The sequence below is a fragment of the Dasypus novemcinctus genome, chromosome 12, assembly GCF_030445035.2.
Source record: "Dasypus novemcinctus isolate mDasNov1 chromosome 12, mDasNov1.1.hap2, whole genome shotgun sequence".
NCBI classification, from domain to species: Eukaryota; Metazoa; Chordata; class Mammalia; order Cingulata; family Dasypodidae; genus Dasypus; species Dasypus novemcinctus.
The window spans coordinates 72,077,149-72,104,822 of record NC_080684.1 but is presented as its reverse complement, the minus strand read 5'-3'; the positions used below and the strand labels follow the sequence as shown (position 1 = coordinate 72,104,822).

Below are 27,674 nucleotides of genomic sequence, written 5' to 3'. Positions count from 1 at the left end.
CAAGGAATTTGTCCCAAATTAATCTCATATGTCTTCTGTTTCATTAAGTTACTTATTTAGATTTAGTGTAGGCCAGCACTGTTTGGTGCTTTAATGTTAAGTAGTCTCACGTTTTCTAAGATAAAATGTCTGAAAAATCAAACACTTAGTACATAGCACCATGCCTGGTGGGTGAAGATGTGAGCGAGGAAACAGCCATGATTCTAAGCATGAGGTACCTAAAAATACCAGGGTCCACATATAACAACTTACTGTTTATAGGAGGACAGACAGGACTCACTTCATGCAGACTTTGATTCAGGTCGCAGTATCATCTTTAAAACATCTGGGCAAGATGTCAGGATTGGAGAGTGGACATAGCTCAGTGATTGACCTCCTGCTTCCCATGTACAGGTCTCGGGTTCAATTCCTTGTACTGCCTTTAAAAAAAATGTCAGGAGTGAGAAAATGAAAAGACATTATTAGAAGGTAAAGGTTTCGGAGGTGGATTTTCTTAATAGTGTAAATCATTTCCCTCAGGTATATGTTCAGCCTGTGTTCCTTATGTGTCAATATTAACCACATCAAAATTCCTCTTGTCTGAAGAATATTTTTCTTTTTAAACTTCTTTTAACTTTTGGAGAGTACATGGACTTGTTTTTGTTTTGCTTTCTCAAAATAATTCTCGGCATAAAAATCATACTTTCAAATAGTTTAAACAGAGATGGGCCAAGGGAACATTATGGAAACAGTTGGGAACAACCGCAGCATAAGGGCAAAGCCTCTAGTGTGGATGTGCTGTGTTCACTCTTGGGCTTTTTAAATTACAGGGAAGGCCTCAGATTCCACTGGAGACTACAACCTACAATGGGCAGCCATGGCATTGCCAGCATTCTTTTCTCTTGTAATTGGGTTTGGTTTTGGAGCCTTATACTGGAAGGTGAGTTGTTATTCTTTCTTTTTTTCCCCCCAAAGATCAAAAACTTTCTGATATATTTATCTGTTCATACTAATATTTACATAAATGATTAACAAACAGACCTTTTCTGAGAAAGGATCCTACCAGTAAAATAGTGAGTCCAACCTTGATTTATAGCTTCAACAAAATTTAAATCTCAGATTGGTTTCTTCCAGTCCTCATCATGCTTTGTAACCGACTCTTCTAGCTGAGAATGCATACTTAAGAAGTGGGAACTGGTTTTAATAGCCTGGACTAAATATAAAAAGACAAAACATATGCTAAAAATCTTATCTTAGAAGCCAAATATAAATTTATATTATCTGATATTTTGGATTTCTAATCATTTGTTCTCTTCTCCCTGAAGACTTGTCTAAAATTTTAAAATGTGTTAAATTCAGCTTTTTGAAATGTTTTTTGAAAGTGATTACTATTTAAATCTGGCAGATTATTACTCTTTCCCCTCCAAGATCCTAAAAATGTTGAGTTGATAATACTGCTGTGCATCTTTCATACTTTTCTTTTGGAAAATTATTTTGCATGTTGCATGCTGAACGAAATTGTTGTTGGAATTTTTATCATGAAAGGTAAAGAGGAGAATCATTTATCTCTTCAGTATTGCACCATTCATTGACATTTTTACAGTATATGTCATTGTTCTTTTCTTAGAGGAAACAACCGAATCTTACAAGGGCAGTTGAAAAAATACAGATTAATGAAGAGGACAATGAGATAAGGTATTTTGTTCTGTTAAATGTTTATGTAAAGTAAGTGTGGCATTGCCATTTCGCCTACCATGCTCATGCGCATAACATCTTTAAGAAGTTGTTCCCTTTCATTGTGGCAGCTCTTCACTACTGTCTCCCATATCTTCATCCATGTTGATGTCCACTCACTCTCTCTTCAGTCCTACATCTCCGTTTATCAGAGTGATCATTTCTGTTTTCTCTATTTCTATAAGCAGCAACCTTGCTCAGAGTCCTGGTTCTGGAGCTCTGAAGGCACATTTGATTATTCCCCTTCTTTTCCACACCATTACCAAAATCTACTGATTCCTTTCCTGGGGTCTCTTCTAAAGCTTAGCTCTTTCCTTGGCAATAGTCATTATCTTCATCCATATTTTTATTATTTCTTGCGTGAGTTACTGCTATAGAAGCTTTCTTTGCTCTAACCTGTCCTAAACCCAACCTTTGCCACATTCTTCTTTAAACCCTGATTCATAATGCCATTTTCTGTTCAAGATACTTTCAGAACTTTTTCTCTTGCATACTTAGTGTATTTTTAATTCATTCTGGCTTTCAGAGCCCTTAACTTTTCTCAGAATATTCAGTATTTTGTATTTCAAAATCAAATACAGAAATTGTTTTATGATACCTTCCCATTTGCTTCCCTTACCTTGCCCTGTATAGCCCCAGCTATATTTTCATACAGTTTAAATTCAGCACATTACTTTCCCTCATACCATGCCTGTGTGTAGACATACACATGTATTAAATGCATGCAAGCATTTTTAGCATGTGTATATGCATATACAGAGAGAGAATTTTTAAACTATTTGGGAAGACTATGCTGAGACAGATATAGTCCTCCCCAGAGTATGATTTTTGAAGATAAGCTTCCCACTGAATTTTGCAATCATTTGCTACTGGATTTACAGGAAAACTATGTCTTTTTCTGAGGCCCAGATCATGGTGTTCTTCAAAATCTCTGTCCAAAAGCAAATAAGCATTTCTCGTGTTGTTTTTCAGTATGTTGCAAGAAAAAGAGAGAGAGTTTCAAGAAGTGTAATTGTGACTTGTCTCAACACTGTTACTTTTGTACATTGGTAAGTTTTTAGAATTCAAGTTGAAATATTTAACAAGAATGATACAGCATCTTAGATACCAAAATTTAGAAACAGCATTTTTCAGTTAGTTGTCTATCAAGCAGATTCCACTATGTTAACTGAAGGTGTTACATAATAGAATTATGCATGTCTAATTCATTATATGTACCTCAAGTTTTGAAAGGCAAGCGATTTTAATCCTGATTAGATTCATCTTGTTTGGGAGTACATGTAAAAATAGTAACAATTGTGGGTTTACTTAGACTATTTTTGAGACCACCTCGGGGTTACCACCATAGGATGATAGAAAAAGTATGCCACCTATTAGATGGTGAAGCAAGAGAAAACCAAAACTGTTTCCCTGCCATTTTAAGGAAGAAAACAAGAGTCAAAATAGCTTATAAGCAGGAGAGTAAAATTGTAAAGGTGTTAAAGTGCCACTTGCCACATGACTGGTACTAACAATTGTGCCTCCTAACAGTCCAGGGCCCAGGATGCACTGAATGTAAACTAGTGATCAACTGTTTGGACTGTGTGGATCAGTGGAAGGCTTTTGGGGAAAGGAGAAAAAGACATGGCCAGAAAGAACCCATGCTTATATCTCCCCTCGTCTCTACTTTTGCTGTTCTGCAGCTGCAGGCACTGCTGGAGGAATACCCAGCATGGCACCGACCCAGTCCAGTGTCATTTCACGCCCTCCCCCTTCCACTTTTGCTGACTGGCCATTTCGTTATTCTCATGAAATCCCAAGCACACTTACCATGGTGGTGTATGGATATTCTCTCCTCTTCCAAAATCCTCAGTTCTTCCCTACCCTCCCTCATTGTCAAGAGGACCATTTATTCCCCCATATAATTACAGATGCTGTCTATGGTGAGCTCTGCCTTGTCCTTTCAGGTCACTGTCCTTCCAGCTTTCACTTCTGTCTCTGACTTAGTGGTTTACCTCCAGAGCTGAACCTTCCCCAGGGAAGCTGGGTCTTATCTCTTCTAGGAACTCACTTTTATAGTTATAGAGCATCATTTTCCAACAATCCAGCACAACATAATATTATAGTAGTTATGTAGCACTTGTCTTTAACACTTTACTCGTGTTCTACAGGTTTCCTCATTTTTGCTTTCAATCATTCCTTTGCTCACGGTATCCAAATCACAAATTGAACTCTCTTTTTTCTGTTCCCCATCCTACCTTCTTTCCAGGCTGTTTTCCTGTCAAGTAACATGAATGAACAGCCTCTTGGTCCTGCCTTTTTAATTTTTCTGAAGCAACATTCTCCATGGAGAAATCATGGTGTTTCCTAGAGACTCTTTCTGTTCTTCAATCCCAGTACAATCCACTGTTTCTTCACTAACTGCTGGTTCAGTTGCCTCAGCAAGAAGTCCACAAACCACACATCAAAAAGTTAATTGAGTCTTACAGGCTAAAGTCATGTTCTCTCTTGCTTGGTTTGGGATTCATGGCTGGGATCCAGTTTTGACACTCTTGACCCTATGGTTAAATTGTGGCATTTTTCCCGGTGGCATTTGGAGAGTGGATTATGATGGAAAAACTTAGGCCACTCATTTAGGAGGAAAAAATATGACACTTTGAAGCAACCGTAGTCAAGCAGTATAAGCATATGTCTACTAGTCAGATGACATCTGAGGACAGGAATAGGTTCTGTGTCCCCAGCACCTAATTGTTGCCCAAGCATTGTTGGCTCTCAAAAAAATCTTTGTTGAATGAGTAACTGAGTGAATGAAATAACTCTAAATGGAAGTTTAATTGAGTCATAAGGAGCATGATTCTTCTGAAATAAGGTTTGTTTTATCTTGTGTATATGAACAGGTATGTGTGTGTAGTACATGATGTGTTTAATTTGCTGGTTGTTGTCAGTAAGACAGCAAGGCAATGAGACCATCAGCAAGGCAGCTAGAGAGAATAATTTGTGTATGTATAAATAAAAAGAATTCAAATGCTGAGGGAAAGGTGAATAAGGCAGAAGAGCCAGTTTATCACCAAAGTCAAAATGCATCTGTATCATTTGTAGTCATTTATTGAGTACCCAATGAATGGAGGAAAGTCTTATGCCTAGGCCTGTACACACAGGCTTAAAACCTGCGAAGGAACTTTATATCTAGTTCAGGACACGGGGTATGGTAGAAGGAAAGTTTGGGAGAGGAGACTGATGTGTAAGAGAAAAAAATTCTCCCAAGAAAAAAAAAATAACAGCTTTTAAAAAGTACCAAGGTAGAAATGAAATGTGGAATTGAAACTTATATTGAAAAAAAACTTTGATGTAATTGTATTACTATTTTCTTGGTTAACAAGAAGGGGAAAATAAAGGAATTGACTCAGGTTTATGGCAAGGATTTCACTTCAGCAACTAAAAACAAGTTAAGACAGGGCAAATATTAGAATACTGGAACAGAAAACATATGGGATAGTTAGCTCTCTGAAGGAAATAACCTATAATTGGAAAACTAAGAGAAGTAAGGAGGGTTTGATAGTTTAAGAAAACTCAGAAGGAGTGTAGTAAGTTGTGTTTATTTGACCTCAAACATGGAAACTTCCATATGAAAAGTTAGTTTACTTAGTCACCTAGCTGATGCCAAATATCCTATGTGGTATCCCACAGGAATTTCTCAGGTACTTTTTATTTATTTGGTTGTGTTTATTGGTACAGTTTAAGAAATGAAATAAAACGGAGATAAATTAAAGAGCTTCATTTATTTTAGTATATTAAAGGACAGTTTTGTTCTTCCATAAATTGACTCTATTTATTTAGTTAGTTAGTTAGTTAATGAGTTAGTTAGTAAGTAAGTAAGTACTGGGGCCGGGGATTGACTTTGTATGTGGGAAACCGGTGCTCAGCTGCTGAGCTGTACCAGCTCCCCCCACAAATTGATTCTTAAATCCTAGTTAGGTGCATTGATGAAGGCAAAGCTTAATGTACCTTGTTGGGTCCTTAAAGTGCTTATAGCCTACAAAAGCAAATAAGTCATGTGTAAAGGACCAAATGATAAAAAAAGAAAAGAAAACTAGAAATTTACAGTTTAAAATGCAACAAAAGGCATTTATCCAAAAAATGCAATAAGAGATCAAAGACAGGGCCTTTACCTGTGGTTGTGTGGGATGAGCCATTAACACCACTCTAGATACTTGTGGGTGGTACCCCTTAGCACCATCAAGTACATAACCATGTACAATGGCCTCTTTTGAAAGGAGAAAGAAATCAGCAAGAAACAAGAGAAAGACTTTATTTGTTGTAGAGGTGGTAGAAGTCACCCTTGCACTGAGCTGGACCTTGGATGGCTAATACTCATTAGCAGCTTTAGAGAAGGGGTATCCAGACACTGGGAATGGCATAAACTAAGTCATGCAGGCCCCCAAGTACAAACAAACTTCAAGGGTCAGCTTCAACAATTGGACTCCCTCATACATAAAGGGGCAAAATGCTGAGAAAAAAGAGTAGTGATCACTGTGACGGGGGGTGTGAATTAAAATACTGGGTTTATTATACTCCACTGAATAAGTAATAAGCCATTGGGGTTTTTAGAAAAGGTATGAGTGATAGAATCAAAGTAGGTATTTAAGAAAGTAACCTGGTGTTTGTGTGGCTGGATGGAGTGGAGTGGTGAGCTGGAGGTAGAGAGTCCATTTAGAAGGCCAGTCTTGTAATCTTCAGTGGCCTGAACTAGGTTTGGGGCCATAGACATAGGAAACTCATGGACCACTTTGGAGACATTGCAGAGAAAGAATCAACAAATCAGTTACTGATGGTATGTGAGGCTTCGCAGCAGGGGGATTACTCTAGGATGATTGGGAGCCCTTGGGAATAAGCAGGTGGTGATGTCAAAATTAAAAGAAACTGAGGCCATTCCAAGATTCCAGCGTATCATTATAAACATTGTAGTGTTATTCTAAGGGAACACAACTGTCAGCCTTCAAATTTATTTTGTTTGCTAAGTGACCCAAGGACAACATCAGAAACAGATTTCCAATGATTACTTCTCTATGCTTGAGTTTCTCTAGCAAGCTTAAGCTTCGCATTTCAAATTATTCCATAGTTGTTTTTCCCATTCCTTTTGTGTTTTTGATTGCCCTTTGCTTTTCTAACCAAACTTTATTTTTAAAAATATCTGCTATGCATTTTGCATTTCTGACGTTTCTCTTAATGTCTCAGTTTTTCTTCCTGGATTTAAACTTTGCTTTCCTAAATATAATTTATCTAGTTGCTAGAGTTTTCTGTTTGATAAGTTGCTATTTAATTCAGTTTTTAGTATATAACATTTAGAGAGACTGCTCTTCTTATAATTCATATTATGGAATTGTAGACATAGCCTATGTAATGATCTGGAAGAGTTTAAAACCAGTGAACTGTGGTTCAGGGATTGATAAACAAGAAGAAAAGCAGGATAGAGTAAGTGAATAGGGAAAAGAGTTGCAAATATACATGTTTTAGCTACTGTGATTAAAGTTAGAGTGAGGATGCTGTCTAATAAAAAGTAGGTGAGGAAGCACAAATAACTTGACTTGAAAGGTGAAAATCTGAAAGCTGAGTCCAGAGCTCAACGGTTTAATACCAAAACTGAAGAACTAAAACAAAGTATAGTTTTCATGCTTCAGCAAGTACAATAAGTAGTGCTGAGGCCAAATGAACCTCCCTTGAGGCTTCTTCAGGATGTGGTGCCAGGATTTTAGTTTCTTTCTGGCTGACAGTGTTGAATGAGATCTTACTGCTGTTTCTTCTGTTGGGAGAAATGATTACTAGAGCCTGGCTAGGCAGTCAGAATTCCGGAGCTGCTCACTATGAGACTGTTTTGTTGGTGGCCTCTAACCAGTTTTTCCACCTGTTCTGGATATCTCTTTTATGCTACTGCACCTTCCTCTCCTCCACCCTCTATTTTTCAGCTTCTTTCTGCCCATGTTCCCTACCCCCTGCTTTCCTTGCCACCTGTCTAGTAACTTTTCATAGCTTTGCTAGAGAAACTCAAGGAGGAGGCCACCCTTATATCATCCATCAAAAATTGAGATAATTGATGCTATACCTGAGGGAATGAAAGCCATATGCATTGATTCATCCATCCTTTCATTTAACAAGTACTTACCAAGACTCTGTTATGTACCATGCACTGTTCTAAGTGTTGGGATACAGAAGTACACAAGACAGACAGCTTCCTGCTCTTGTGGAGCTTTCGTTCTAATGGGAGGAGACAGACAATAATCAATATGATAATTTCAGATAGGGTTAAAGATTTTTAAAAACAAAAATTGGGAGATATGGTAGTGACTGATCACTGCATCTAGAAAAATGTTGTCAAGTTCTTTTAGGCTATGTAGGTGAAGCATGCCTTATAAATCTATTTATTCTATAGTCTTATTATTAATTCAGATATTAAGAATGAAAAGAAGGGAGAAAGCAGACATGCCATAACCTCTCTTTTTCCTTCCTTTCTAGGCGGGTAACAGTTCATGTTTGCTTCATAAATGAAGCAGCTTTAAACAAATTCATATTCTGTCTGGAGTGACAGACTGCATCTTTATCTGTTCTTGCTACCCATGACTATAAGGATTATTCAGAAATTGGAACAAAGTGTTTTACTGTGAAACTGGCACTGAAATAGTCATCTATAAAGAATAACTTGGATGGAGCAGGACTCTATTTTAAGGACCTGGGGGACTTGTGGTCTTATTTAGAACTTTGCAACTGATGTTGGGAAAGAAAGAACATGTTCCAGACTGCATGCACCATTTGCATGCCTCCAGAAATGTCTAATTGCTGAAAAAACGCATAGCTTTATTTTTCAATTACAACCGGCAGCCCATGATTATCCTGGTCTCTGCAAGTAAATTTCAGCTGGGATAGTTGACAGATAATAACATTTTTTCTCAAAGTTTTTTTCTGAAAACTTTTTTTTTCTTAAAAGCCAAAAACTCAATAGCATCAGCCACTGTACAGTAGAGGATGCAGTGGAGCAAGATGATTGGAGTAGGCGACATGTCAGCCTAATAGCTGCCTGATTACATGATAAGGGTCTGCTCCTGGTATCTTTTTGATGGAAATCATGCTCATATACCACTAGACAAATGGACATGCTCATCTGGTTCTATTCATGCACGGGAGCCAGTACTGAATTAGAACAGTGATGCCTTTCTAGAGTGAAGACTCTCCCCCAAAATTCACCCATGAAGAAGCTATGAACACTGAACAGCAAAATAGTCTGCCAAGGAAGACATTTGGCATCTGTGGTGAAATCTGCCTTTTCCCTTGACCAATTTAGGGTGTATAAATTGTGTTTGTGAAAAATATTACAAAATGTCTATATTCTAAAACTATTACAGAGTCATGTAAAGGGACCTTGGAAAAACTGCCGAATGTGTGAATGTCCCATTTAAGAATTCCACCATGAGAGAGAGTAAAAATAAATTATAATATTTAGCATCTAAGGATAGAGAATCACACCCACATGCTCTCGTGGGTGTTGAAAACTAGGTTACTTGGCTTTTACAAGAATGCAAGGAATCTGGAAACTTTAGTTATTTATAGTATAATTACCATTATCTGTTTAAAGGATTCATTTATTTAAAACCAGGCACTATATAGTCATTAAGGTTTATGAATTAAAAATAAAAAGAGAAATTTATGTAATCATATGTGTCAGTTTGCTGTTTCAAATGTGTGGCAGTGTTCATTGTATTAAAAGTGAATTTGGCAGAAATTCCCAAGATGGACATTGCACTTAGGAACTAGAACTTATAAGACAGTATGTGAATTCCCTTGCCTTTTTTTGTTTTTTGTTTTTTGTAGTCAAAGAAACATCTGACTTAAGTTAAGGATTGGTTTCCTATGGTTTATTTTGATGAAGGTTCTTTTAACATCTCATGAAATATAAAAAAGAAACCCAAAGCTTCCCATTCTAACTCAATTGTTGTGACAACTTTTACTGTAACCATAAGATGACCATTTCAGTATAGTGATACCAATGGGCATGAAAAACTAACTTTCCTTAGATTTCAAAAGTCCAAGAATTTCTGATTTAGTGGATTTTAGCTTATGTTCAAAGCTAATCCAAATACTACTCCAGTAAGTGGCCTTTGCTCTTCTTCTGTACCAAAGAGCCCAGATGATTTCCACAATCCCTTCCTTCTCTAAAATGCTGTGGTTCCTCAAACACTAATCATTTCTATACAATCCAATCCAGGTGCTTTGGGAAGCTACATTAACTTGCTCAGGCCTTCACATATAACCATGGCACAATCTGTTAGTAATAAAACCAGAGATCTCTTTAACTTCAAAAAGGACCTGTCTTAGTATGTGACATTGATTGTTTTGTGAGAAACAGACAGAGGTTAATGTGAGTTATGTGTTTAGCTCATGGCCATCTGGGTTGATACTCCTTGATGTAATGGTTTGACATATTTAACTAAAGTTTTCAATTTTCTTGGGCATATGAAAAGCTTGTTAAATGAGCTTTGGAGAACAATAAATGTACTCTTGTTCTCAAAGCCAGTAGCTGATTGTAACACTCAAGGACATGGTCCTAATCAATAAAGCTAAATAAATACAGCAAGTTAAGAAATCTGGGATGGGAGGAGAAATGAAAAGTGTTCTGCTTAATTAAATGCATTGTTTCATTGAGAATTACGTGGATTACCAATTTTAAAAAACACTACAATTCAATAAAATACATGAAGAATAGGAAAATGCTGTATATTATTTTGGATATTAGCTGCTTGGGCATTTACTGTGTCATATCTGATTTGAAAAAGAAATAGATACAATTTTGCTTATTTTATCCCATGTGTATTCTGAATAATATAATTCCTCATAAATCAAGGAAAACTCACAGCTGACATTGTAAACCATGAAATCACCTTTCAAATTGGTACCATGTAGCTGATAGGTCTGTCTTGTAATGTTTCAAAATTGTAATGTTTTAAAATAATATCAGAAGGTCTGTGGATTTTAAATTACATTGAAAACTTTGCACCTCCTCAGTATTACCCAAGTCTATAAAAAACTGGCTCCAGGATAAATTATGCCTGCACAGCAATATCAGAATATTCCTAGATATTTTACTATAATCTAATGTGCTTACCACACTGCCCCTTTTTAATGAGTCAGAAACAAATCAACTTTTTCGGTATTATAAGAGAACAAGTAACCTGTTCTATTAAAATGCAAAAGTATGTGTCCGTAATAGATGGTTTGCTTTTAGTAAGAATTAAACATATTTCATTGAGCATTAAAGTATTTGGAAAACTTCTGTAATATTTTAGTACACCAATTCAATTGGAGTTTGAAATTAGCAGAAAAATCCATTCAGAAGTCATGGATATGTCTTAATGTTTTTCTGCACATAGATGTTGGCTTCAAAATTTAATTCCAATATGAGACTTTCAGTCATTCCATATCTATTCTTTTAAGAAAAATGTTTTTCAGAAAGACAGTTTGGTAGAGTGGGATTGATGTTGGGACAAATGTCAGAAGCCTCCATTTTTCTGTTAACTGATGATGGCAAATTACCTCCCCTCTTTGGATCTCAGTTTTTAAAAAAAATCTGTATGGTGAACTCTGAGGTGGCTCCTTGGTCTGAAACCTATTGCTCTAACAAAGCATTTAAAATAGAGCTGACTCTGTACCATGCAAAATATTCTGTTTCGGTGTCTGTGAACAAGCATCTTGACCGTAAAAAGTCATTGCTGTTCTTGTTTCCAATGTAAGTACGGTCCATTAGTGGACGTAAATTCAGTCTCAGGTAGGGTGAATTGGATAACCATTTCCACAAGCAATGGCTTTTCCTTTGTTTAAATAAATCATTTGGATCACCTCTGAAGAATGAAAACTAGTGTATTTTAGCCGTTTTAGTTAGGAAGATATACTATAAGAGGTGTGTAACAGTTGGAAATGCACCCACTTAAGCATTTAAATGCCCTAATTTTGTTAAAAGCCAAGAGCAGAAAATGTAAGATGCTCAAAATAAAGTTTTTGGATGCCAAAAGATATTTTAGAATAAATTTGGAAAGGGGTAATCCATTTAATTACATTTTAAAGTTGGAAAAATGGGATAAGAATTTTAGAATAAGCCTGCCTATTTTTGAGATTGCATTATTTTGAAATTAGCTTTAAAGTATAAACATTCAGATTAAAATTCTAACTAGTTCATATGTGGTGTTTGTTCACAATTCATGACGTTATGGCTTTCATTTTATAGTCTTGAAATGCCTTTGTAAAGATAAAATAATGGTACTTTTATTTTATAACAAGGTGTTATTTTAGAAGTAATACATATTAAAATGGATATTCATAATCCCAAAATGCTTAATTTTGTAAATTTATAACTGCCATCCCCAATTACATCCTTCTGATGTTTTTAAAAATGAATTTAAGGTAATGGTTTAAATTAAAAACCATTTTTTCAGTGATATGATTCCTGAGCTATAAGTCTCACTAAACATAATTTTCCAATCAAAATATCCTATTCCATATTCAAAGAACTATTGTGTGATTATAGTGTACACTTGCCACGATTTTTTAAATCAGTGGACTTGAAAAGTATTCAGACATTTAGATGGATGCACAGTCATAGTGCTAGTTCAGTCATATATTGGAGTTTGCATATGGTAATGTAAATGTATTTCAACACTATCCTAAATAGTTTTATTATGACTGAAATTTAGTTAAGTAAAAAGGTTGTAAAATGTGATGTGTATGTGTATATACTGTATGTGTACTTTTTAAAATAGGTGTATGTCCTGACCCTTTTTATACAGGTTTGAATTTGAAATTACATTATATATACATATACTTTATTGTTCTAAATAAAGAATTTTATGCACTCATTATGTGGGCTGTCATTTGATATTTTAAGATTATCACATATACCTACAACACGATTGAGCATTTATTAGCTAAAATCAAATTTTTCTACAGAAACTTTTTTCATTATCTAGTTGAAAAATAGATACAAGGGATAAGAAATCTTTTAATTGCAAACCTCCATCAATATCGATATAAGCACAGACTATTATGATAGCCTCTAAACTGATCAGACCCTTTTTAAATCTGTTCATCCCTTTAGAGTGAATTACGTGGAGAAATCTGATATTTAAATGGTTTCTCATTATTTTCACATAAACTCCTCAGCATGACATACAAGGCCGTCTTTGCTCTTCCCAACTCAACTCCATCTCCTGAAACGTTCACCATTTTGAGGCATTAAAACACATCAGCTTTCTCAATCTTGGCCTTTACACCTGCAGATCTCACGGCCTGGAACACCTTACCCTCCATTTTACCTACCAGTCTGCTACTCATCTTTGCTCTCTCCCCAATCTAGTTAGCTATTGCTCTATGCTCCCATAATGTTGCCTACTTGATCTCTCCTTGCACACATGATTACTAACAAACTTCTTTAAATCATGAGTAAGCAGCATGAAGGCTGGAACCATACATGCTGATACCCCATTGCATTCCCTGAACTTACTGCAAATAATAATTTATATGATTAAGTTGAAACAAAATTTGATCTGAGCAGCTATTATCTATTTCATTTTCCAGTAAGTTAAAAATTATTTTAAAAAATTCTTTTGGGAGTGGATGTGGCTCAAGCAGTTGAGTACCTGCTTCCCATGTGGGAGGTCCCAGGTTCAGTCCCCGGTGATTCCTAAAAACAATAAAAAAGCAAACAAAAGGCAAACAAACAAACAAAAAACCAACTCAGGAGAGCCAATGTACTCAGTGGTTGAATGCCAGGTTCCTACATGTGAGGTCCTGGGTTCAATCCCCGGCCCCAGTACCTCAAAAATTTTTCTTTTATTATGGAGAATTTCAAATATATGTAAAAGTACACAATAGTGTAATAAACCTCCACAAACTCATCATCCATCCTCACACACTGGACTCCTAAATAATCTTATTTATCCAAACCATCTTATCTATACCACTTATCTACTTCCCTTTCATATTTTTTAGGCAAATAAAAGTAGTTCATCTGTAAATATTTCTATATGTACCTCTAAAAGATAATTTTTAAAAACATAACCACAATACCCTTATCACAGCTAAGAAAAACTAACAATAATTCTTTAATATCAAAGAGGCAATAAGTATTTACATTTAAATGTCTAAATTGTCATTGAATATTGTAATATTGCATTATAGCAGGGTATAAAATCAAAGTATAAGTATCTCTCCAACCTGAAGGCTTAAGGTTGGGTTCCCCCAGGTAAAAACAGTGGTAACTGTTTCTTGGTAATTTTTTTTTTTGCATATACAGAACATATATATATATATATATATGCAATACCAATAATATGCAGTACTAATCTCTAACTTGCCTATTTCATCATATTAAAAGAATATTGCCAAGGACTATGGTTAGTGTAAGATTGTAACGATATTCTTTCATAATTTGTAACAAATGTCTCACAACAATGCAAGGGGTTGGTGGGGCGGATTGATGTATGGGACTCTGTATGATGTTATGCATGTTTGCTTTGTAAATTCACAACTTTCACTATACACTTACTGTTTATATATGTTCATGTATGAATGATAATAATAATATAATAATAATAGGGTGGGGTTGGGGGAAAATACACCAAATATAAGATACTTTGGTTATTAATAATATTTTAAGGATGCTCTTTATTTGTTAAAAATGTTTCACAACACTGTGAAGTATTGGTGTAGGGTGAGATGGGAGAATCCTGTGTGGTTATGCATGTTTATTTTGTAAGTTCACAACTTTTACTATACACATTTATTGTTTATGTATGTTTATGCATAAGTAATATACTTCAATAAAATTTTAAAAAAAGAATGTGGAACTCTGCATACACAGATAAACCATTATCCACTGTATAGCTATACCATAATAATCAGGAACTTTGAGGTTGGTTAATGGACACTGAGATTTTAATATGTTTGCTATTTGGCATTCCAATCTTTATTTAGCAAATCCAGCATACTCTCAGATGTTGTCCTTCTATATCTTACTCAAAATTATAATAACGCTATCTTCTGGGATATTTCAGCCCTTTCAGTTGGTGGCTGTGTTTTCTCTACAGCTATTATAGGGTCTGGAGGAGGGTTCTCTGCTTCATATTATCACTTCTTGGGTCATTCTTTCCTCCTTCCTAAACTAGCACTCAAACCATCCCCACCTTCATCTTTGAATCTCATGTTATCAGATTACATCTCCACTGCCATTCACTGGTGGTTCATGTAGTAATCCCTAGTTCTTCCTCTTCATTTCTTGAGGCTCACCATTCCTGAATAAATTCAGGAATTCAGTTATACTATCCTGATCCTTAGGTTTTTAAATACACACATAAATGATCCTTTCAAAACCCTGTTCTTTCAGGTCCTTGACCTTCTCTCTTCCCAGTGAACCTGCTGTCACTACCACCCTAGCCAGTCAGTATCACGGTCAAACTGTAGACCTGGCCATTGCCATTGACTGTAGCATTCCAGATCTCAATTCCATGCATCCAGTCTGTGACAGTTTGCAGTTTTTGTGCATCCCAGAAGGGATTGTGTTCTTGGAGTTAATCCATTCCTATAGGTGTGGGACCTTTGATGGGCTTGGATTCAGTTGGGGCGGGGGGACTTGGATTGGAGTACTTCAGTGAGGCAAGACCTAGGGTAGGTCTTAGCCTTCTTGCTGGAGTCCTTTATAAATGGAGGACTGAAAGCAGAGACACACAGAGAAAAGTGACAGAGACAGAGAAAACCCGAGAAGCTTGAAGAAGCAGAGTGCAGAGTCATGGAAAGAGGACCCCAAGAGGCTGAAAGAGATGAGGCGGGGAAGAGGGGAGAGATGAGCCATATGGCTGATTATACACAGCTGAGCCCTGGGCAAAAGTGAGCCTGGAGGGAAAGACAAAGACCTCAACAAAGACTGGCTACGTTTGTGCTTTATCACATGGCAAGAGCCCAGGATCATCAGAAGCCAACCTTTGGTGAGAGAGCATCTCTGATGATACCTTGGTTTGAACATTTTCACAGCCTCAGAACTGTAAACTTTTAACCTAATAAATTCCCATTATAAAGCCAACTCATTTCTGGTATTTTGCATTGGCAGCTTTTAGAAAATAAAACACCATTTTTGATTACCACCTTGTAGTTTTCCTGCTCACTCCCTGATGGAACCCAATCCCCCTTCATACACTAAGCATGTTAATCTATTGATCCTACTATTTTTCACTACCAACTCAATGATTTCGTCTCTCCTCTCTGTACCCAAGCAACATCCATGGTCAAGCATTATATTAATAGTTATTCTTTTGTCTCCATTTATCTCTCATGTTCTAATATTTGCTTGGCAAATCACAACCCTGCTCAAATCCAATTCTCCACCCACTCTGAGTCTACACTTGTATGGCTAAACATGGCTGGATCACAATATACCGTCATGCCTATTGCTATCTATAAATTTCTTCCCATGATCCTCAAGAGGGCTCTTAATGCTGCTCGTCGGTAATACCATATTCCTTTTGTCCACTCACTCTTCCAATCTCGTAAATGACTATTCCACACATTATTTTCTCTCCCCAAACCACCCACCTCATTCCCCATTCTTACTTTGAGTTGAGCATCTTAATTACTATTTCACCTTGAAAACCGAAGCAATAAGAGCACTTTAAAGGATCCTACACGTGGCAGAAATTCTGCAATGCTAAAAAACTTAAACTTCAGGACTGCCTCACGTTATGTTCCTTTTTTTTTCAATTTCTCTTCCCTTTCCCCATAGCCCTGTTGTCTGCTCTTTGTGTCCATTCACTGTGTTCTGTGTCTGCTTGTATTCTTGTTAGCAGCACTGGGAAACTGCGTCTCTTTTTTGTTGCATCATCTTGCTGCATCAGCTCTCTGTGTGTGCCATGCCACTCCTGGGCAGGCTGCACGTTTTTTGCACGGGGCAGCTCTCCTTACAGGGGGCACTCCTTGCATATGGGGCTCCCCTGTGCGGGCACACTGCTTGCACGTGGGGCTTCCCTACATGGGGACACCCCTCCTTGGCATGGCACTCCTTGCACGCATCAGTACTGTGCGTGGGCCAGCTCACTACATGGGTCAGGAGGCCCTGGGTTTGAACCCTGGACCTCCCAGGTGGTAGGCGGATGCTCTATCAGTTGAGCCAAATCTGCTTCCCATCATGTTATGTTCTTTATAAGTCTTTGGAGGGTGCCTAGCAATATGTTTGCATGGTCATATGTTTTTGTTCAACTTGCAGTCACTTTCATTTATCTTTAAGGTATTGCCAACGGTTCTCCTGTGGGAATGGCTTCCAGCAATTCTCCCACTGACCACTGTGCCAACTCACTAAGGCATCATGACACAAAGGTATGTAAACGAGGCTAAATCGTGATATGAATGTGTCCTGTGGCCCTGGCATCAGAACTATGTGGTTGATGAAGAAGAAACAAGGTTTGAAATAAATGGAGTCTGAAACCAGTTTGAGGGAAATATTCTCTATCATCATAATTAACTGATGTATGAGATTGTAAGTGGAGAATTCAGGCTTAATTAATGCCTGGGGTCAAAACAGAAGTTCTCCCCTGTCAGGAATATACTCAGTAATGCAGTATACATTATTATAAACACACCATATATTTCTTTCTCTTTTAATTGTAAGAGGGCAAAATAGAATTTAACAAAATTATTGCATTTGTAGAGCTAGTAAATCTGTATGAGATGTCACATGTTTTATGCTTTTAAATGTACTAGTCTTGAAAAAATAGACTAGAAGGTACAGTAATATCTTTAAGTGCTAAAAAGTATTAGTGAAGCCAGAAAGTACTGGTAAAAATTTTTCATTGAAAGAGTTTTGTCCTTCAAATGTCATCATGAAAAATAGCATTCTTTAAACAAAAGAAATAGCACAACAGTGATCTATTCACTGATCTTGATCCATTTTTTTACTTGTCAAAATGAAAACAGCAAATATGACTTGTTTTTTTAAAAGTCTATATAAAATGATCAATAATTGGCACACAGAGTTTAAGTAATGTGAAAATTTTTAAAGTTTTTTTTAGTTTCTTCTCTCTCTCTCTCTCTCTCTTTCATATCTCTCCCCATCCCTCCAGTTGTCTGCTTTCTGTGTCCATTAGCTGTGTATTCTTCTGTGTCCGCTTGGATTCTTGGCAGTGGCACCCGGAATCTGTGTCTCTTTTCGTTGTGTCCTCTTGCTGCATCAGCTATCTGTGTGTGCGGCACCGTTCCTGGGCAGGCTGCACTTTTTTCGCACTGGGCAGCTCTCCTTACGGGGTGCACTCCTTGATTGTGGAGCTCCCCTACATGGGGGACACCCCTGAGTGGCACAGCACTCCTTGCACGCATTAGCACTGTGCATGGGCCAGTTCATCACACATGTCAGGAGGCCCTGGATTTGAACCTTGGACCTCCCATGTGGTAGGCAAATGCTCTATCTGTTGGGCCAAATCCGCTTCCCTTGTTTGTTTCTTATTAGTAGTAATATTGAAATAATGCACTACTAATGATTGACATGATGAATGACAACTATGTGATTTTACCATTTACCATTGATTGCACTCTTTGGATGAATTGTATGATTTATTAATAAGTATCAAAAAATCTATTTGGAAAAAATTAATTGGATACCAAATTATTATAGATTATATGCCACATGTGAAAAATACTGCTTAATTATGATTATTATGCACTATTTTTAAAACAGAATAGCCTATGGATGATATTTACATTTTTTTTACAACTGAAAATTATCTGATCTGTGACTTTATTCAACAAAGTGAAACAAATTCTGGAACATTTGTAACCTGGTTTTGAAGCAAACTGTAACAACACTCTATACCAACACAGCTGAGGAAAAGATAAGCAGAAAAGGCTGCAAGCATTTATTTTTTTAAAAAATTATTTAATAAAAAATTATTTTAGAACAGTTTTGGATTATGCAGAGTTACCATATACTCCATACACAATTTTCTTATGTTAGTATGGTATATTTGTTACATTTAATGAACCAATATTGATAAATTAGTAACTTTTTTATTTGCAACATTTTCACTCTTTGTGCTGTAAAATACTATAGTTGTTGATAAATTCATAGTCTCATGTATTCACTACTATGCTATCAGACAGAATAGTTTCATAACCCTAAAAATTCCCCTGTGCTTTACCTAGTTAGTCCTTTCCCCTCCTCTTGAACCTCCTCTGAACCCCTCCTCTATAGTTTTGCTTTCCCCAGAATGTCATCTCATTGGAATAATACAGTATGTATTCTTTTCAGACTAGCTTCTTTCACTTAGCAATATGCCTTAAGAGTCACACAAGTCATTGAGTGGCTTGATAGTTTATTTCTTTTCATTGATGAATAATATTCCATTGTTTAAATGGATGTATCACAGTTTGCTTATGCATTCACCTATTGAAGGACATCTTAGTTTTTTTCAATTTGGGGCAATTATGAATCAAAGACCTATATACATTTGTATGCAAGTTTTTGCATGAAAATAAATTTTGGAATCAGTTGGATAAATGCATAGAAGCCCTATTGCAAAACTATCTTCCAAAGGAGCTGCATTTTTACAGTCAGCAATGAATGAGACTTTCTGTTGCTCCTCATCCTCACCAGCAATTAATATCGTCAGGTTGTTTTTTTTTAATTTTAGCCATTTTAATAGGACTGTAGTGTTATCTCTTTGTGGTTTTAATTTGTAACTCCCTACTGACAAAAAAAAAAAAAAGAAATTTGACCATCTTTTCATATGGTTATTTTGCATCTGTATATCATCTTTGGTGAGGTGTTTGTTTAGGAGGTGTTTTCGGGTGATTTCTTTTCCGTTGAGTTTTAAGAGTTCTTCATATATTTTGGATATTATTTCTTCATCAGATATGAGTTTTGCAAATATTTTCTCCCAATCTGTGGCTTATTTTTTCATTCTCTTAGCAGTGTTTTTCGCTGAACAATTGCAAGCATTTAAACACACACAGAGTGTATTTATCCTGTTCAATTCATTCCTTTAATCTGTCTCTACTATAACTGAAGCTTTTTTTCTACAAGTTTCCATTGTAGATGGAATATCTTAAACACACATGCCAATTCAGATCTTTCAGGATCTCTATGTGACAAGATGGTCTTCCCATTGCATCATAATTAATGATATTTTAAGATTTGGTTTAATTTCTAAAATATGCATTTTAAAGACTCAAAAGAAAAGAACACAAATAAGAAGTAAAAAATTTGATTAAGTTCCAGATACACTATTTTAATTGTGATTTAGAAACACGTTTCATAGTGTTTCATTAAAAATGTGAAAAATTACAAATTATTGATTACAGCACATATATTGGTTATATCCAGGAGATCTTTCTATCATCTTGATATTTATTAATGAACTAAGAGAAAATTTAGATTAAAATTCAATAACTGAAACAAAATTAATAAGATCATTAAGGAATAAATTTTTTTGTGATCAAGAAGCAAACTGTAACAAAAAATGTATCAGATCACACCAAAAGTTGTAATAAGTCAAAAGGAAGTGATAAATTTTGAATAGAAGTTATAAAAATGCCCTTGAGAGTGATTTATTGGAACACCATGGCAAAAGACTTAAAATTTTTGCTGATTTGACACAAAAATACTACATTCAACATAAAACTCTTAATACATCTCCACAAGGATGTCAGCTACAAATTGGTTAATGAATGTTAATTCCATAAGTATTTAATTCATTGCAATATAAGAAAACTTGAAATATTCTGAAATCTTAAAACTCATGTATGAAAAAAAACTTTACAGAAGATTTCTCAAATGTGAAAATTAAACAAATTTGCATGACATTACCAAAATAATCTGTGTAGATGTAAAAAACTTTTCTGCACTAACAAAGTTAAAAAAAAATGTTGATCAATTATGATCATGCTAGTGATGGTATTGTAACCAGATTTTGTCTAGGTTCTTGAGTATGCTGCAGAAATGAATTCCAAGAGCATGTTGGGTTAGTTAGGCCAGTAATTTATAAAAGTAGGAAGGGAAGAGAAATGGGAGAAAATAACAGATCATTGGTTCCAGGTTGAGAGGAAGGGGCTGAAAAGTGGTAAAGTGGGCTGATTTACAGACTACAATTTCCCAGTATAGATTATAAATGCACAGGTTTTACTTGCATGGCCACCATGGCAGGGGAAAGACAGTGAGAGCAGGGTACAGAAGGCAGTACCAGGCACACAGACTGGCACTGGAAAAGGAACCAGAACAGGGCGAAGGCAAGAGAGCAGGACGTTTTTGTGCTTGCTTTTTAAAACATTAATTATTCCACCCCTTTTCTAATGACATGGGAGGAGTCCCAGCTGTTTGCTGTTTTGATTGATTACCCCACTCATCATTTCCCCAGGAGGGCCCAATAATAAGGACCCTGGAGAATATCCAGGGCTTCTCCTGGCTTCTGGAGGAAATTTCATTCCGGATGGCAGAATCTCGTGACGGTCTTCCAGCAGCCATCTTGGGATTTTTGATGTCCATGTGAACTCTTTGCCAGGTTCCAGATTCATCTATTTATTCCCTATCTAGCCTGTTTCAGTATGATCATTTGAGATTATTTTATGAATCCAAAAAGAGAAAGATTTTGTTTGTAGACTAATTTATTCCTTTGGGTGTGATACCCTTTAATTGTATTAAATTCAGTTGAGGATCCTTTGAGTATATTACTTGATAAGATTACTTTGGGCTTTCAATTACACTATGTCGGTGAGGTGTGACTCAGGTTGAGTCCCTGCCCTTGCTAAATCTAACAGGAATGGACACACAGACCTAAGGCAGAGAATAAAGGGAGCCTGCACATTTTATTTTGCAATATGAGAGAGAGGATTGCTTAAGCACAAAGCTCCCAAGAGTCTGGGCCTATGCAGAAGCACAAGAGGAGACCAGCCCTACTATATGCCTGATAGTTTACAGTTGAATTTGGGAAGTATATTAGTCAGGGTTCTCTAGGGACACAGAAACAACAAGAGATATCTGTCAATGGTATGTGATTCTGTAAGAGTCTCTTCATGAAGCCGTGGGGATGCACAAGTTCATGTTCTACAGGCAGGCTGCAACCAGGGACTGCAATGAAAGTCCAATGAAGGTTCTTGATGAGTTCTGGGAGATGCTGGCTGTCCAAAGATGAGCTGGGAAATTCTCTCTCAATGCTGGAATCACTTCCCCTTTTAAGGCATTCAAATGACTGGGTTAAGTGTCACTCATTGCTGATGGCAATCTCTCTGATTGATGTAATTATAACCAATATCTATGATTTACCACTGCAGTAAAGTCAATGGTGACTAAAATCCATAAATGACCTTGTATTATAGTTAGCCCAAGGCTTGCTTGACCAAAGAACTGGGCACAATTACCTAGCCAAGTTGACACAATATCCTAGCCATCACAGGAAGAAAGCAGAACAGTCAAGACTGATGTAGGAGACCTGGAAAGAGACAAGTCCTTGCAGCTTGCAGCTGGAATTAAGAAGAAAGTAGAGCAGCTGAGTCTGAGAGAGCAAGCGCAAAGGGAAAAGCAGAGACCAGGCAGAGATCATCCACCATCTTGCTTCAACATATGGCAGCTGACTCTGGTGAGAAAGCACCTCTTTTGGTCTTCAAGTTGAACTTTCCACGGTGTTGGAATTGTAAGATTTACCCCAATAAATGTCCTTTATAAAAGCCAACACAGTTCTGATATTTGGCATTGGCACCCCTTTGGTAAACTAAAACAGAAATGAAGAATGAATTATGTTTCTAGTCTTTCTATAGAAAATGATATTAAAAGTATTTTGCATATGAAGATATTAGAAAAGAGTATGTAGTCAAAAAGAAAAGAAACAGCTTGATGGTAAATAGCAACAGCTAAAGGCAGAGCATACAAATTCTGTTTTCCTCCCCTGACCCAAGCACAGCACAGGCAAGGCCAGCACTTTTCAGACTTGAGTCCTCAGGTAACCAACTTCTCTTCACAAACTCCTCCTCTGTCATGATGGAAAAAAAGAGAGCTTTCAGTCTTTTTTCTATTAGAGCTCACACATTTATAGCACTGCGGACAATGAAGAACTGACAACTGCCCACCATCCACTCAGTTGTGCCTGTGAAAATCTTAGGCATTATCTGTAATAAATACTGTCTGCTTGCCTCCATTCACCATTGTACTGGTAATAGCTTCTCAAATCTCCTCCAGAAAACTACCCTTTCCCACTCTTGGTTTATTTATTCCATATGGGAATGACTCTATGCTCTAGCTCTGGAAAGTACAAGTCATCCATGCTTAGCCAATCAGGGTCTGTTCTAGAACATGAGAAACTCCCTTCTGCTGGAGTTACTGCCCTGTAAGGATATGAACATGGGGCAACTATCTTGCCACCATAAAAAAAACTTTCCAGAGAGAATAAAGCCAATGCATGAGATTAAGAATTGGAAAGAGAAACAAACTTAAAGATATCATCTGAACACCTGGATCCAACAATGTCTAATGTATCTGATTTACTCCTAGGATTTTTCTTTTAATCAACAATTTCCTTTTAGGCATAAGCCAGTTATGCCAACTGAGTTAAGGTTACTTGTAACAAAAACAGTTCTAACAGATATAATATTGTGCTGGTTTGAATATTTGTGGATTCCAGAAAATCCTGTTTTTAAAGTGAACCCATTCCTGTGCCTGTAAACTCATTATAGACAGAACTTTTGATTAGATTCAATTAGGGTACCTTTTGATTAGATCACTTTGATGAGATGCCTTCAGTTAAGGGTCTTTGATTAGATTTAGGACCCTGGGTGGGTCTTAATCTTCTTACTGGCATTCTTTACAAACAGCAAACTAAACAGCAAACTAAAAAAACACAGATAAAGGAAAAAAAGACACAGAGACAGAAAGAGATGTCCTGGAGGCTGGAGTCATGGAAAGAGGCCCTGAGAGGCTAAAAGAGAAGTGGCCAGGAGGAGATGAAAAAGATGAACTGTATGCCTAATCATCCACCCACAGCTTAGCTTGGGGAGAAAGTGAGACTGGAGGAGAGAGCAGAGACCACTTTCTGTCCTACTATGTGCCTGATTACCCACAGCTGCACCTTGGTGAGACAGCATCTCTTGATGATACCATGATTTGAACTACAGTCTCAGACCTGTAATCTTTTAACCTAATAAATTCCTATCACAAAGCCATAGTGTTGGGGTGGCAGGCTTGGCCCAGTGGTTAGGGTGTCCGTCTACCACATGGGAGGTCTGCGGTTCAAACCCCAGGCCTCCTTGACCCATGTGGAGCTGGGCCATGTGCAGTGCTGACGTGCCCAAGGAGTGCCTTGCCACGCAGGGGTGTCCCCCGTGTAGGGGAGCGCCACGTGCAAGGAGTGCACCTCGTAAGGAGAGCCGCCCAGTGCGAAAGAAAGTTCAGCCTGCCCAGGAATGGCACTGCCCACATGGAGAGCTGACACAACAAGATGATGCAACAAAAAGAAACACAGATTCCCATGCCACTGACAACAACAGAAGCAGACAAAGAAGATGCAGCAAACAGACACAGAGAACAGACAACTGGGGTGGGGGGAAGGGGAGAGAAATAAATAAATAAAATAAATCTCAAAAAAAAAAATCCATAGTGTTATAGAGGTATATCTACCAGTTAAATAATAAAAATATAATTTGCTTTTCTGAATATTATAATATTTATATCTGCTAGCTTTTTATAATTTATAGTTTGTGCAATTTCTTTTCTTTAAAAAAATATTCTTCTTCCTACCTAATTTAGTATTTGTAATTATCATATCATTTTACTTAAAGCCCTCACCCAAAGTATATGAACTGTAAGTCCCAGAAAACTGGATCCATTCCTGCTAGCACAATGCATCTGTCCCAATATAGTCTGTCTTCCTGCCTGCCACTATAATGCTAACCATGCTTTGATCTAAAGGCAGTTCTTTCTTTTGTGCACAGACTTAAAGCAGTAATCATGCCCCGCAAGGAGAGTTGCTCCACATGAAAAAAAGAGAAAAAAACAGTAATCAAAAGAGTCTGACTGGCAGAAATCTTTAGCATTGGCTGGTAGATCACTGGGTACCTAAAAGTAAAATAGATGGGCAGTCTACTAAAGTCTTACTTGATCTGTAAAAGCAGAAGAGTTCTATGTCCAATGAATGAAAGTCTAACTTGAATTAGAAAAACAGAGAGTCAAAACCCCTTAATTAATTTCCAGACTTGAAACAGTTTACAGACTCCAAATCCTTTGAATGAAGGGACGGTAAGCTGCCCTTGGGGAAGGACCCTGCTACACTGCCACAAATTTATACTGTTAAACTTCTTCCCCAAAGGAATCTGTAGTCTTTCACCAGGATAACTGCTCTGGGGAAAAGGAAATGACCAGACACATTGGGGATTATTAGATAATGACTTAGAAGTGATGTTAATTCCAGGAGACTCAAAATGTTACCATGGCCCACCAGTCAGAACCGGGGCTTATGTAGGTGAGGTTATAGATGGACTTTTAGTTCAGGTCTATCTCACGGTGGGTTAGTTTGTCCCTGGTCACATTCTATGGTTATTTCTCCAGTTTTGAGATGCATAATTGGAATAGACATACTCAGCAACTAGCAAAATTGGTTCCCTGACTTGTGGAAAGAGGGCTATTATGGTGTAAGAGGCCAAGTGGAAACCATTAGAACTGCCTCTATCCAGTAAATTAGTAAATCAAAAGCAATACCAGATTCCTGGAAGGATTGCAGAGATCACTGTCACCATCAAGGACTTGAAGGATTTATGGGTGGTGATTCCCACCACATCCCCATTCAATTCTCCTATTTGGCCTGTGCAGAAAACAGATGGATCTTGGAGGATGACAGAGGGTTATCATAAACTTAACCAGGTAGTGACTCCATTGCAGCTGCTGTTGCTTGAACAAATCAACACATTCCCTGGTACTTGGTATGCAGCTATCTATCCAGCAAATGCTCTTTCAGAAACAGTTTGCTTTCAGCTGGCAAGGTCAGCAGTACATCTTCACTGTCCTACTTCAAGGGTATATCAGCTATCCAGCGCCTATGCTGTAATATAGTCCACAGGGATCTTGATTATCTCTCCCTCCCACATGACATCACACAGGTCCATTATATTGCTGATATGTTGATTGGATCTAGCAAGCAAAAATTAGCAATTACTCTAGACTTATTTTTAAGGCATTTGCATGTGAAAAGGTGGGTAATAAATCCTACAAAAATTCAGGGGCCTTCTGTCCTTCCTCAGTGAAATTTCAAGGAGTCCAGTTGTGTGGGGTATGTTGAGATATCTCTTGTAAGGTGAAGGATAAGCTGTTGCATCTGGACCCTCCTACAACCTAAAAAGAGACATGGTACCTAGTTGGTCTCTTTGGATTTGGGAGAAAACATATTCCTCATTTGGGTGTGCTATTTCACCCCAATTATTGAGTGACCCAAAAAACTCCTGGTTTTGAGTGGAAACTGAAACAAGAGGAGACTATGCAACAGATCCAGACTGTGCAAGCTGCTCTGTCACTTGGGACATATGATCCAGCAGATCCAATGGTGCAAGTAGTGTCAGCGCCAAACAGAGATGCTCTCTGAAGCCTTTGGCAAATCCCTATAGGAGAGTCAGAATGCATATATACCCTTAGGATTTTGGAGTAAAGCTCTACCATCCTCTGCAAAAAAATGCTCTCCTTTTGAGAAACTGCATTTGCCTGCCACTGGGTCACAGTAGAGACCCAACACTTAACCATGGACCAACAAGTTTCCATGAGACCTGCGTGGCATATCATGAACTGAGTATTTTCTGACCCACCAACACTTAAAGTTGGATGTTCACACAAGAATGTCATCATAAAATGGAAGAGGTATATATAAGATCAGACTCTAGCATGCCCTGAAAGCACAAGTAAGTTACATGAGGAAGTGGCTCCTACTCCTGCCATTTTACCTTCTCTTTCCCTGCCCACAGCAAGGGCTTCCTGGGGACTCCATATGATCAGATGACTGAGGAAGAGAAAACTCAGGTCTGGTTTACAGCTAGCTCTGCATGCTATACAGGTACCATCTGAAAGTGTACAGTTATTGCATTAGAACCCCTTCCTGGGACATCCCTGAAGGACAATGAGGAAGGGAAATCCTCACAGTGGGCAGAACTTTGAGCAGTGCAGCTGGTTGTTTTTGCTTAGACCAAGAAATGACTGGAGGTGCGCTTGTGTAAATTCTAAATCAGCTATGGCCAATGGTTTGGCGAGGTCAGAGATTTGAAAGGTATGTGATTGGAAAATTGGTGACAAAGAGGTCTGAGGAAGAGGTATGTGGATAGACCTTTCTGAGTGGGCAAAAAACATGAGGATTTTTGCATTCCACATGAATTCTCACCAGAGGGTGGTTTCTGCAGAGGAAGATTTTAATAATCAGGTAGATAGTATGGCCTGTTTTGTGGATATCAGCCTCTTTCCGCAACCACTCCCGTCATTGCCCAATGGGCTTATGAATAAAGTAGCCATGGTGGTGAGGATGGAGGTTATACATGGGCTCAGCAACATGAACTTTTTCATTTATCAAGGGTGACCTGGCTAGAGACACTGCTGAGTGCCCAATCGGCCAGCAGCAGAGACCATGCTCATTCCTCCATATGGCATCATTTCCCAAGTGGATAGCCTGTTACCTGGTGGCAGGTTGATTCCATTGTGCCACTTCCGTCATGGAAGGGGTAGGATTTTGTTCCAACTGGAATACACAAATACTCTGGATATGGGTTTGCCTTCCCTGCATGTAATACTTCTGCCAAAACTGATATCTGTGGACTTACTGAATGTCTTATCTACTGCATTGGTATTCCACACAGCATTGCTTCTGATCAAAGAAACGATATCATAGCTAATGGAGTGCAGGAATGGGCTCGTGGAAGTCACTAGTCTTACCAAGTTCTCCATCATCCTGAAGCAG

General features: G+C 37.6%; 1 protein-coding gene across 2 annotated transcripts in view; it reads left to right on the top strand.

Moving 5' to 3' along the window:
- Positions 1-12,588, top strand: part of KITLG (KIT ligand) — a 79,396-nt gene extending 66,808 nt beyond the window's left edge. For both annotated transcript variants that reach the window (XM_004459836.5, XM_004459837.5), the window contains 4 exons: positions 810-919; positions 1,607-1,674; positions 2,686-2,762; positions 8,203-12,588. In XM_004459836.5, coding sequence (XP_004459893.1) covers positions 810-919; positions 1,607-1,674; positions 2,686-2,725 — 218 coding nt within the window. In that variant the 3' untranslated portion in view covers positions 2,726-2,762; positions 8,203-12,588. The remainder of the gene's footprint in view (positions 1-809; positions 920-1,606; positions 1,675-2,685; positions 2,763-8,202) is intronic.
- Positions 12,589-27,674: the final 15,086 nt, after the last annotated feature.